Source organism: Rhincodon typus, chromosome 4 (assembly GCF_021869965.1).
Source record: "Rhincodon typus isolate 14 chromosome 4, sRhiTyp1.1, whole genome shotgun sequence".
Taxonomy (NCBI): Eukaryota; Metazoa; Chordata; class Chondrichthyes; order Orectolobiformes; family Rhincodontidae; genus Rhincodon; species Rhincodon typus.
Window position 1 is genome coordinate 85,796,358 of NC_063335.1, and position 12,396 is coordinate 85,808,753.

At 39.0% G+C, this 12,396-nt stretch overlaps 1 protein-coding gene across 2 annotated transcripts in view; it reads left to right on the top strand.

The window, feature by feature from the left end:
• Positions 1-12,396, top strand: part of LOC109912830 (dpy-19 like 4) — an 86,545-nt gene that overhangs the window by 21,819 nt on the left and 52,330 nt on the right. Inside the window, exons 4-7 of one of the 2 annotated variants that reach the window (XM_020512271.2) lie at positions 671-761; positions 1,301-1,422; positions 2,681-2,826; positions 4,963-5,086. In XM_020512271.2, the coding sequence (XP_020367860.1) occupies positions 671-761; positions 1,301-1,422; positions 2,681-2,826; positions 4,963-5,086 (483 nt within the window). The remainder of the gene's footprint in view (positions 1-670; positions 762-1,300; positions 1,423-2,680; positions 2,827-4,962; positions 5,087-12,396) is intronic. The other variant, XM_048595981.1, reaches the window with a different exon arrangement.

Sequence of the window (12,396 nt, forward strand, 5' to 3'; positions counted from 1 at the left end):
GTTTGGGCAACGTTCTTTGTTGAAGGCCTTTTACTTTACCTCCTCTTTTGATTGATAAGAATGCACTTTCTGTCTCTAATAGTTTTTTCTTTTCTTTTTGAGCCTGTGTATCTGCAGGTTATGTCCCCAGTCCTGCTAAAATTTACTTCTGCTGGAAGTGTAGTCATTGCCAATCTGTAGTATACAAATTTTTTACTTGTCAAGTTTCCAATCATTCGTAGCTTTTTTAATTGAATGAATGTTTTGCTGCTTGGCAGAGAAATTTGGGAATATGGGGGAGATTTTCCTTAGGTTGTATGTGTGTGGGGAGGAGTATGTAAATTGAAGGAAATCTGACGAGTTCCTTGTGGGTGTGTGCTGGCAACAACTTGATTTCCCAATAGTTACCAACTCTGATAGTCACATCCTGGTATATCTTTCCTTATATATTTCAGAATTAACAAAATCAAGAGAATATACATTGCCTCCACCCTATTCACAACCAAGATTGTACATTATCTGCATAGATTTGCATTCTTGTGAACTGTTTATTTTTGTTTGCTGGTACATGATATTTTAACACACAAAACACGTTGTACCATGCGTATTTGTTTTCTCACTATTTGTTTAATTGTTGCTTGGAATAAGGTTAGATGCCGTCACCAACATTGATTGTTTCTGTACCTGTTAGGATCTTGAACGAGAAATTTCCTTTCAAGAGGATAGTGGTTTGTACTACTACTATTATAAAAAGATGTTGCAGGCAACATCAATCCAAGAAGGTAATTTTTAAAATTTTGCCATGTACTTTTGATAGGTTTTTTGTTTGTTACAAGCAACAATAGTTTGAGGTCAGTCATAACTTTTAGTAGAACATCTTTGTTTTGTTGTAGGGGCCTTTTTTATTTTTACACTCTGGCCAGACCTTTACTCCACCATTGTCTTGGGTTTTTTTAAAAAGCTTGTATCTGAAGTGCAATTATTTTGTCTGGATGTTCTGAATTGTAACCTGCATTAGTTTACTCTTGTGCATGTGGTTTAGTATGTTATATGTTCACAACTCCTAATGCTTTTGGAGCTCTGATATTTCACGTTTGTTTGTGCTTCATTGCTAATGATCTCTGAACGGTTGTGATCACTCATGTATAACCACGTTACCTTTCATGGAGAACGTGTATTAGACAAGGGACTTTATACATAATGTTGTTTAAAAGTGATTTGCTCAGTATGTTTAAACCAGCTTAGAGCTATATTTTTCCTTGTATATGTCACACTATTTCAATATCCCCATTTAATGGAAAGTATTTTGTTTTACCATTAGGTCTTTTTGAATTGACACATGACAACAAGACATTATCATTGAGGACTCTTAATTCAGTGCAGCAAATCAATCTGTATCCAGAAGTCTTTGCTGGTATACTGTACCGTATTACTGGTAGTCAAGTATGTATCTTCTGGTAGCCAATTATAGTGAATCTATAGATGCTTAATTTGAATGAAATTTCGCTTAACATTTTTATTTTGACAATAAAGACATTAAGAGAATTATTACTAATGTTTTCTGGTGTTGGAAGAGTACATCTTTCAAAACCATAAAAGCACCACTAACATAGATGCTCAAGACAACCTTGATCATCTTCCATGGTGAAGTAACTGCCCCTATATACAGCTTCGTCATTACTGATTGCTCTGTCCCTCCCATTTCAACTGCATGTGTCCAATACTGCAGTACTCAACTCATGCTCAGTGTTCCTGTTGGTGATATCTGCTAAGCATGAAATATCTCACCATTATCCTGTAACCCATGAGAGACCAACAAAAGCACTGTTGTTTTGTCACCCACCGGCTACAGAATGTTAAGTGTTCCTACCAACATCCTCACTGAAAGCACTGACCTCCACTGAAGTTGATGACTTGAAAATCAATACCGAACCTGGCTATTAAAATGTACATTCCATTAGAACATGATGAGGATCTAGCAGTGGCCATACCTTCAAAATATTGTGGGGAAATGAATTTTGCCTTTAACATTTTTAAAATTTAAGAGTAAATCCAATATGAATCACATGGATTTTCATGTTCTGTTAGCAAGTTCCATCTTTGATTTAGGCCCATATAAAATTAACCATCATAGCTGGGAAAAAGAAACACCGGTATGCAAAGTTTGGTCAAAACCATGGAAAATTACACTCCAGCACTAAACTTTAAACCCATAGCACACACAGTTTTCTTCTCTTGTTCTATTTGCAATACTAGTTACCTCTGCATACTGTATTAGCTGGGGAAAGTTGGATTTTAGTACAAAATTCCTGAAATAACAGATGCCCATTGCAAAGTGATTTAATTTTTTGTGGAAATTGGGTTCTGAAAACAAGCATTTTAATGAATGTATATTAAGGTTATATGCAGTTATTCTGGAGTATTTCTTCAGGCGATCAGTATAATGTTTTGTGGGTATCTGATCTGTAACATTATTAATGCCATGCTTAGTAACTTGCAATTAAAGTAAAACAAATTACTTAGTGCTTGATAGTTCTGTGGCACCCAGAGGGAATTTCAGCTTTTAGTGAATATTGATTGAAGTTAGAACTGTCATCCAGTTATATAAAGACAGTGTTCTCGAGACTTTACTTCATAGACATGTATATTATTTGTAAACTTGCTTTGCAGTAACTGGCATTATTAATTTTTTTTCCTACAGGAAGCAATTGAGCCAGTGTATTTCTACATTGGCATAATATTCGGATTGCAAGCAGTTTATGTGACAGCACTGTATGTCACAGGTTGGATACTGAGTGGGACATGGATGGCAGGCATGCTTACAGTAGTATGGTATATTATCAACAGGTAAGCCTGGTTTAGTCTAGAAATCATTATTTGAACCTTCACAAATCAAGCATCTAATTGAACCTAGTAGTGCTCTTCAACTGTATGAAAGCGTAATTTAGAGCATCCACGGGCCTAATTAACTTTTATCACTTTATGCTAATACTGAATTTCCTTATTCTGCCATTCTCTACTGAAATGTGAAATGGTTGTTGAAGATCTTTTTCAAACATTGGCCCACTAAATTCTTATTGATGGTCATCATTCTTTAACATGGTGCATTTTGTGTGGCACCTTATTGATGCCTTTTGGAAATCCAAGCATATTACATCCACTGTTTCTCCTTTATCTGTCCTGTTCATTATTTCCTGAAAACACTCCATAGATTTGTCATTAACATTATTTCTCCTTCATAACTTCTCTTTGATAAAACTATTTGATTTATATTTGGCACATTTATTTGCATCTTTTGAGGATATAACTAGTAAGTAGTTAAACCTTTGGTAAAACCATGTTGACTTTGTCTGATCCTACTGTGATTTTCTAAGTTCATTGTTAAGGTTTATTTAACAACTAATTTAATATTTTCCTGATGACTGATGACAGGTTGACAGGCTGACAGGCCAGTAGTTCCCAGTTTTGACTCTCCAGTCTTAAATAGTTGTGTTACATTTCGTAATTTATAATCTAGATGGGGCCATACCAGAATCTAGATGCCCAAACTGCAGTAAGTATTTCATGGTATAAGTAGTCATGCCTGAGCAGTCTATTCAAGATGGTGTGGAGTTTCCTTTTATAAACTGGATTGTGCAGGAATTCATAGTTTTAATATATTCTTAAGCTTTTTCTTGGCTAATGCATGTTCACATAGCTTAATCAAAATTGTCGTTCCAGATGTTGATTTAATCTGCCTAGTTGATTGCAAAATCTTTCACGCATACCTTACATGACCTTGGGATGTCCCAAAGTTTTACATTCATTGAAGTACTTTGGAAATGTAAACATGGAATCATAAAATATAGGAGTAGGACATTCGCCCCTTCGGGCCTATTGTGCTATTTAAGATGATCATCCAACTCGGTATCCTGTTCCCACTTTCTTCCCAGACCCTTTGATCCCTTTAGCCCTAAGAACTATATCTAATACCTTCTTGAAAATATTCAATGATTTAGCCTCAACTACTTTCTGTGGCAGAGAATTCCACAGGCTCACCATTGTCTCTGGGTGAAGAAATTTCTCCCCATCTCAAACCGAAATGTCCTTAGACCGTGATGCGTGGTTCTGGTATGTATGACATCCCTCCCTTTTTTTTTCAAAACTCCAGTGGATATAATCTTGACTGATCCAGCCTTTCCATCGTATGTCAGTCTTGCCATTCCAGGAATTAGTCTGGTAAGCTTTGTTGCACTCTCCATAGCCAGAGCATCCTTCCTCAGAAAAGGAGACCAAAACTGCACATGACTCGAGGTATGGTCTCACCAAGGCCCTGTACAGTTGCACCAAGACATTGCTGCTCCTGCACTTGAATCTTCTCACTATGAAGGCCAACGTACCATTTGCCTTCTTGACCGCCTGCGGCATGTGCATGTTTTTCTTTCCGCTACTGGTGTACAAGATTCTCAAATCCTTTTGCACCTCCCCCTTTCTCAAACTATTGCCATTCAGATAATAAGCTGCATTCCCGTTTTTGCTGTCAAAGTGAATGTGGTCACTGATGTGCAAATTAGCTGCAATATTACCCAAGGTCCATGAGAGAGAAAATATTCCTAGTGATGTTGATTCAGAAAAAAAATCATCCAATACACGCTGGGAATTTCCTTGCTTTATTGTAAATCATAAGAAATAGGAACAGGAGTAGCTATTTGGCTTATCCAGCCTGCTTCATATGGGAATTTTTAATATCTATTCAATTTAACATCGTATCCAAAGACTGTGGCTCCAGTTGTGTGACACTTTCTCTGTACTGCAGTCGTGTATCTGCCAAGGAGCTTCAGTTTCTGCAATAGGCCTTGAGTCTACAATTTGCTGACTAACCGTGAGCCAAGCCTGATGCCTCCACTTAGAATTAAGAATTGAATTGCCTTACCTAATGTCCTTCTGATTTCATTATTTATTTTAGGATCGCTAATGTCCTTCTGATTTCATTATTTATTTTAGGATCGATACAACCAGAGTGGAATATACCATTCCTTTAAGAGAAAATTGGGCATTGCCATATTTTGCATTACAGGTTGGAGCACTCACAGGCTATATGAAGACCAATGTTAATTCTACAATGGAGGTGAGTGTCGTGAATTTAGGTGTCTTTTTTTCTATGATGCTTTATTTCTAAATGTAAAATTTGCATATTCTTGCAACCTATATTTTCAACTCCTGTTTCTAACTTTTAGCTGTTGCCTCCAGTGGTATCACACATCACTGTACTTTAGGTACTACCTGTAGAGTCATAGTCATACAGTAGGGAAACAGACCCTTTGGTTCAACTCCTCCATGCTGACCAAGTTTCCCAAACTAAACTAGTTCCAACTGCCTGCGCTTGACCCATTACCCTCTAAATCTTTGCTATTGATGTAGCTATCCAAATGTCTTTTAAATGTTGTAACTATCCCTGAATCTACACTTCCTCTGGCAGTGCATTCCGTATCCGAATGGAAAAAGTTATGGAAAAAGTTGCCCCTCAGTTCCCTTTTTAAATCTTTCCCTTCTTACCTTAAGACTATACCCTCTAGTTTTGATCTCCCCTGCCCTAGGGAAAAGATCTTTGCTGTTCACCTTTAACTATGCCCCTCATGATTTTTATTTACCTTTTTATGAGGTCACACCTCAACTTCCTATGCTCCAGTAACCAGGATCCCAGACTCCCCTTACAACTCGAACCCTCCAGTTCCAAGAGGGGAACTTGTAAATCTTCTCTGCACCCTTTCCAATTTAATAATGTCCTTCCTATTGCTGGGTGACTAGAGCTGTGTACACTGCTCCAAAAGTGGCCACATCGTGTACAACTGCAATGTGATGTCTCAACTCCTATACGCAATGGTCTGAGCAGTGAAGGCAAGTGTGTCAAGCGCCTTCTTTACCACCCTGTCTACCTGTGACGCAACTTTCAAAGAACTATGTACCTGCACCCCTAGGTCTCTCTGTTTGATAATAGTCCCCAGGATCCTACCATTAACTGTCTAAGTCCTGCTGTGTTTGTCTGACCAAAATGCAACACCTTGCATTTTCCAAATTAAATTCTATCTGCCACTCCTCAGCCCATTGGTCCAATTTATCAAGATCCATTTGTACTCTTAGATAACCTCTTTCACTGTCCACTATATCACCAATTTTTTGCGCTATCCACAAACTTAGTAGCCATGCTTCCTAAATTCTCAACAAAATGTTTTATATAAATGACAAACAACAGTAGACCCTGCACTGATCCCCTGTGGAGCACTGCTGGTAGCAGGCCTGCAGTCCGAAAAACAGTGCTCCACCACTACCCTTTGTCTCCTACTGTCAAGCCAATTTTGTATCCAGTTGGCAAGTTCTTCCTGAATCCCATGTTTTCTAACTTTACTGACCAGTCTACCATGTGAAACCTTGTTAAAGGCTTTACTAAAGTCCATGTAGACAACGTCAAGTGCTTTGCCCTCATCTATATTCTTGGCCACATCATCAAAAGCTCAATGTTTGTGAGACATGATTTCCCATGTACAAAATCATGCTGATTATCCCTAATCAGTCCTTGCCTCTCCAAATGTATGTCAACTCTTTCTCTCAGAATCCCCTCCAACAATTTACCCACTACAAATGTCAGACTTACCAGTCTATAGTTCCCAGGCTTCTCTTTTTGCAGCCTTTCTTAAATAAAGGCACACATTAGCCACCCTCAAGTCCTGTGGCACCTTGGCTGTAGATGACTTGAATAACTCAGCTAAGGGCTCCGCAATTTTTTCCCTAGCTTCGCACAACATCTGGAGATACACTTGATCAGATCCTGGAGATTTATCCACCTTTTTATGTTTTTGTAAGACCCCCAGCACCATCTCTTTTGTAATGTGGACTGTTTTCAAGACATCAATATTTATTTCTGTGTTCCCTAGCTTCCAAGTCTTTCTCCACAGTAAAAACTGATGCGAAATGCTTGTTTAGTATCTCTCCCATCTCTTGTGGTTCCAAACATAGATGACCTTGTTGATCTTTAAGGGGCCCTATACTCTCACTAGTTGCTCTTTGCTCTTAATGTACTTACAGAATCTCTTTGGATTATTCTAACCTTTTATCCACCAAGACTATCTCATATCCCCTTTCTGCCCTCCTGATTTCCCTCTTAAGAATACCCCTATCCTCTTATACACTTCAAGAGATTCACTTGATCTCAGTTGTTTCTATCTGCTGTATGCCTCCTTATTCTTGATCAGAGTCTCAATATCTCTATTCATCCATTGTTCCCTACTCCTACCATCCTCACCCTTCACTCTAATAGGGATATACTGCCTCTGAACTCTTGTTATCTTACTTCTGAAAGCCTCCCACTTGCCAGTCATCCCTAAACCTACGAATAGTCTACCCCAATCAACTTTTGAAAGTTCCTGTCTCATACTACTCCAGTTTAACTTCTTTGATAAGGCCTATCCTTTTTCATAACAATTTTAAAACTAATAGAATTATGATCACTGGTCCCAAAGCACTCCCCCACCAACACTTCAGTCACTTGCCCTTCCTTATTTTCCAAGAGAAGATCAAGTTCTTTCTCTAGTAGGTGTATCTACATATCGAAAATTTCCTTGAACACAGTTAATAAATTCCTCTCCATCCAAACCCTTAACACAATGGTACTTTCAGTCTATGTTTGGAAAGTTAAAATTCCCTTCTATTACAACCATATTATTCTTACACGTAACTGAGATCTCTCTACATATTTGCTCCTCAGTTTCCCTCTGACTATTCCCGGGGGGCTATAGTACAATCCCATCAAGATGATCATCCCTGTCTTCCTTCTGATTTTCACCAAATAGCTTCACTGGATGACTTCCCAGGAATGTCCATTCCAAATACAGCAGTAATGTTTTCTCTAATCAAAAATGTCACTGTTCCCTCCTGTCTTGCCTCCCTTCCTTTCTGTCCTTCCTATCACATCTAAACCCTAGAACATCGAGCTGCCAGCCTATCTCTCCCTCAGCCATGTTTTTGTAATAGCTATGATGCCCCAGCCCCATGTTCCTTTACATGCACCGAGTTCACCTGCCTTAACGGTCAGGCCTCTTGCATTGAAATAAAAGCAGCTCAATCCTTCAGAGTTGCTTTGTTCTCTAGCATGCTTTTGCCTGTCTGTCTATGAACTTACTCTCTTTAACTTCTGAACCATCCTTATCTGTCTCTCGATCCTCACTACTGCTTAGGATTGTCCCTCTCCATACTATTTTAAAGGCTCCTTTGCAGCACTAGCAAATCTCTCCGCCAGGATATTAGTCCCCCTCCAGTTCAGGTGAAATCCATTCCTTTTGAACAGGTCTTTTTTGCCCAGAAGAGATCCCAATGATCCATAAATCTGGATCCTTGCCCCTTGCACCATCTCCTCAGCCACCGATTTTTATCTGCCCTTTCTTCCTGTTCCTACTCTCGCTAGCACATGGCTATGAGAGATGTTGATGGATTGGATAGGATTTGAAAAAAGAACACCCCTTTGGTCAATAACTACAGCGAATGGACTCAAAAATTAGGAGGAGAAGATCCAGAGAGGCGATGCTGAGAATTTTGACCATCTGAATTATCAGGACCTGGAATGCCCTATCTGATAAGGTGGCGGAAGCTGACTCCATCAACAATTTTAAAAAGGGAATCGTAGGGTTTGTTGAGAATGAGAAACAAGGTTATGGACGAAATGCACAGATGCAAAAAAAAATCACAAGTCTCATCTTTCATGTGAATGGCCAAATGACCATGGCACATGGCACCAGAACTAATCCATATGTAGAGGTTTTCCTCATAGAAACAGGCCGTTTAGCCCGACAAGGCAACGCTAGTTTTTATTATTCCTCTTGCCCATAACCTTCCTTTCCTTTTTCCCACATGGCCTTAACTAATTTTCCCTTAGATGCTACTGCTAGCCTGGACAGAGTAAGTCAATTACCATTACCACTGACGAAATTAGCAATCATTGTAGAACCATGGAAATTGAGAATACTGATAATGAGGTCATTTGGCCATTCACATGAAAGATGAGACTTTTGTGATTTTTTTTTTTTTTGCATCTGTGCATTTCGTCCATAACCTTGTTTCTCATTCTCAACAAACCCTATGATTCCCTTTTTAAAATTGTTGATGGAGTCAGCTTCCGCCACCTTATCAGATAGGGCATTCCAGGTCCTGATAATTCAGATGGTCAAAATTCTCAGCATCGCCTCTCTGGATCTTCTCCTAATTTTTGAGTCCATTAGCTGTAGTTATTGACCAAAGGGGTGTTCTTTTTTTCAAATCCTATCCAATCCATCAACATCTCTCATCAGCTTGAAAATCTCTGAGGGACTCTGTTAAACTTCTCTGTTCCAAGGGCAACAGACCTCACTTTTTTCAAACTTCTCTGAGAACTGAAATCCCTTATTCCTGGTAACATCCTGTTAAAACTCTGGGGTTAGTACAGGACTCTGGGACTAGAAGTCAGCAGCACTTAGATGATGCGAAGACTCTAGCAGAAGGGAAGTTCATTATTTATCTTATTCTTAAATGGTAAAGTTCATTGGAGTTTAACTGTTATGTTGGTACAGTTAACGGTGGTAAGAAGTGACACTAATTTATTAAGTAATTAATTGATCATACAGTTAAGTACTTAATTAAGATACAACAAAGATGGCAGGACAGGTGATGTGTGACATGTTGCAGTTGCAGAATGGAGGAGTTCCTGGATATCAGTGTGGTCAAACACATTTAAGAAAGTGTTTGCTGCTGGAGTAGCTTCAGCTCAAAGTTTGGTGGCGGCTTGGCTCTGTTAATTACTGGTGGCATTGGCACAATAGAGAGAGATGATCTAAGTTTATGAAAACAGGATGTCGAAGTCATTTGAGTAATGGTGAGGAATGATAAACGCAAGGAGTCACTTCTGAGATTGGTCTATGGACCCTCTAACAATAACCAGATTGCAGGATAAAGTATAAAGGAAGAAAGAGTGGGATCTTGTCAGAAAGTTGCGGAGATTTATCTAGGGTGATCTTGATGCACATAATTGACTGGGAAAGAAAAACTTATGAACATGAGAAATGAGAGCACAAGTAGGCCATTCAATCCCTCAAGCCTACCCCACCGTTCATCAGGATCATGGCTGATCTGCTTCAGGCTTCAACTCCTTTTTAGTGCCCTCATAGTCGTCAACAGTCTGATATTTCAAAAGTCTGTCTAACTCCTCTTTAAATACTTAACGGTCATCTGGCTTGTATAACTCTCTGGAATGGAGAGGTTCAGACATTCACTGTCTTCTGGGAGAAGTTTCTTTGCATCTCAATTGTAAGTGAGTTGTCCTTTTTTTTTCTGTAACTGTGTCCCCTAGTTTAAGAGATCCCCCTCAAGTAGATACATTTTCTATTAATCCCCCTCAGAATCCTGTTAGTGTGGAAAGTGCTGCTTTCTGTCACTGGTATTTAGAAATCTGTCAATGTCTATTTTAAACATACTCTGTGATTGAGTTTCCATAACCCGTGTGGAGTAGAAAATTCCAAAGATTCATAAGTCTCAGAGTTTGAAAAAAATCTTCGCCTTTGTCCTGTATCACCATTGCCCAACCCGCTTTGAAACTGTGACGCCTCTTTCTATCCTAGACTTATCAACCGAGGGATACAGACTACTTTCATCCACCATTTTAAGTTTCTTTTCGGTTTCAGTGGATCACCTCTCATTCTTCAAAACCCTTGAACATACAGGCCTAGTTTCTCCAGTCTCTTTTCTTAAGACAGCCCCACAATCCCTGCAACAATTCTTGTGAACCTACAATGCGTCCTTTCAATAAAAATAATATAGTTCTTAAAGGGGCCCAAAACTGCACGCAGTAGTCCAAATGCACTCTAACTAAGGTTCTGTATAATTAAAGACTTTGCAATTTCTGTACTAAAATCCCCCTGTGATAAAGCCAACATACCAAGAGCCTTCTGAATTTATTCCTGCACCAGTACGTTAGTCTTCGGTGACTGATTAATCACAATATACAGGTGTCTTTGTATCTCTGCACCTTCTAATTGCTTATTATTTAAGAAATTTTCTGCACATTTGTTCCTCCTACCAAAGTGGATACCCTCACATTTTTTCCACATTATATTTCATCTGCCGTTTAATTTCCCATTCATTAAATCTGTCCAAATTCCCTTGAAGCTGCTTTGAATCTTCACCACAAGACACATTCCCAAATAAATTAGAGATATGACATTTGATTTCCACATTCAAATCATTGACATTTACTGTGAACAAATGTGGCCTAAATACTGAATCTTGCAGTATCCCAGAAGTCACAGCCTGCCAAAGTGACAATGACCTGTGTGTTACTAGTCTATTTTCTGCCTGTAAGCCAAAATTTAAGCCATGCCAGTACTTTACCTCCTATAATGTGCGTTAACATTGTTATCTAACCTCATGCGGGAGACTTTATCAAAAGCCTTCTGAAAATCCAAGTATACTATGTCCACTGACTCCCGTTTATGAACTCCACTGGTAATATTCTCAAAAAACCCAGAAAGGTTTCTCCAACACAATTTCCCACACTCAAATCCACGCTGATTATGCCCATTCAGATTATTATTACCCAAGTGTCCACTTATCACTTCCCACATGGTAGATTGTAGCATTTTCCCTACTATTCATAGAAGGCTAACAGGTTTGGAGCTCGCTATTTTCCTTCTCCCACGCTTCCTAAATATTGGGGTGGCTTTGCTACTTTCCAGTCTGTGGGAATGATTTTAGAATCTATAGAATTTTGGAAGATGATCACTAATGCATCCTCTATCTCCATAGATACCTTATTTAAAATTCTAGGATTTCTAATAGCAGACTGTGTAAACTTACTAACCTATGGTCCCATTCATTTCTCCAACACAGCCTACTTGCTAATATGGATTTCCTTCTATCATTCATTTTCTCTAGTCCCTTAGATCATTAATTCTAGGAGATTTCTTGTGTTTTCCTCAGTGGAGGCAGGTACCAAGTAATTACTTAACTTCAGCAGGTCTGGCAGCATCTGTGAAGAAAAAAATCAGAGTTAGCGTTTCGGGTCTGGTAACCCTTCCTCAGAACTTTTGGTAGCTGGGAAAACGTCAGCTTATATGCAGAAAACAGGGATGGTGATGGGGTAGGGTGTAAACAGTAGGATAGATCCTAAAGAGAGAGAAGAGCAGTGGATAGACAAAGGAGTTGATAACGATCTGGCTGGGAGGGTGAATAGTTGTTAATGGGATTACTAGTGACTAACAATAGGTAGTGTGTAATGACAGGCTATGCGATAACAAAGGCTTGGTGTGTGGGATAGGGGGCTAAGACATGAGAGAGTTTAGGCCCTAAAATTATTGAACTCAATATTGAGTCCGGAGGGCTGCAGGGTCCCCAAGTGGAAAATAAGGTGTTGTTCCTCCA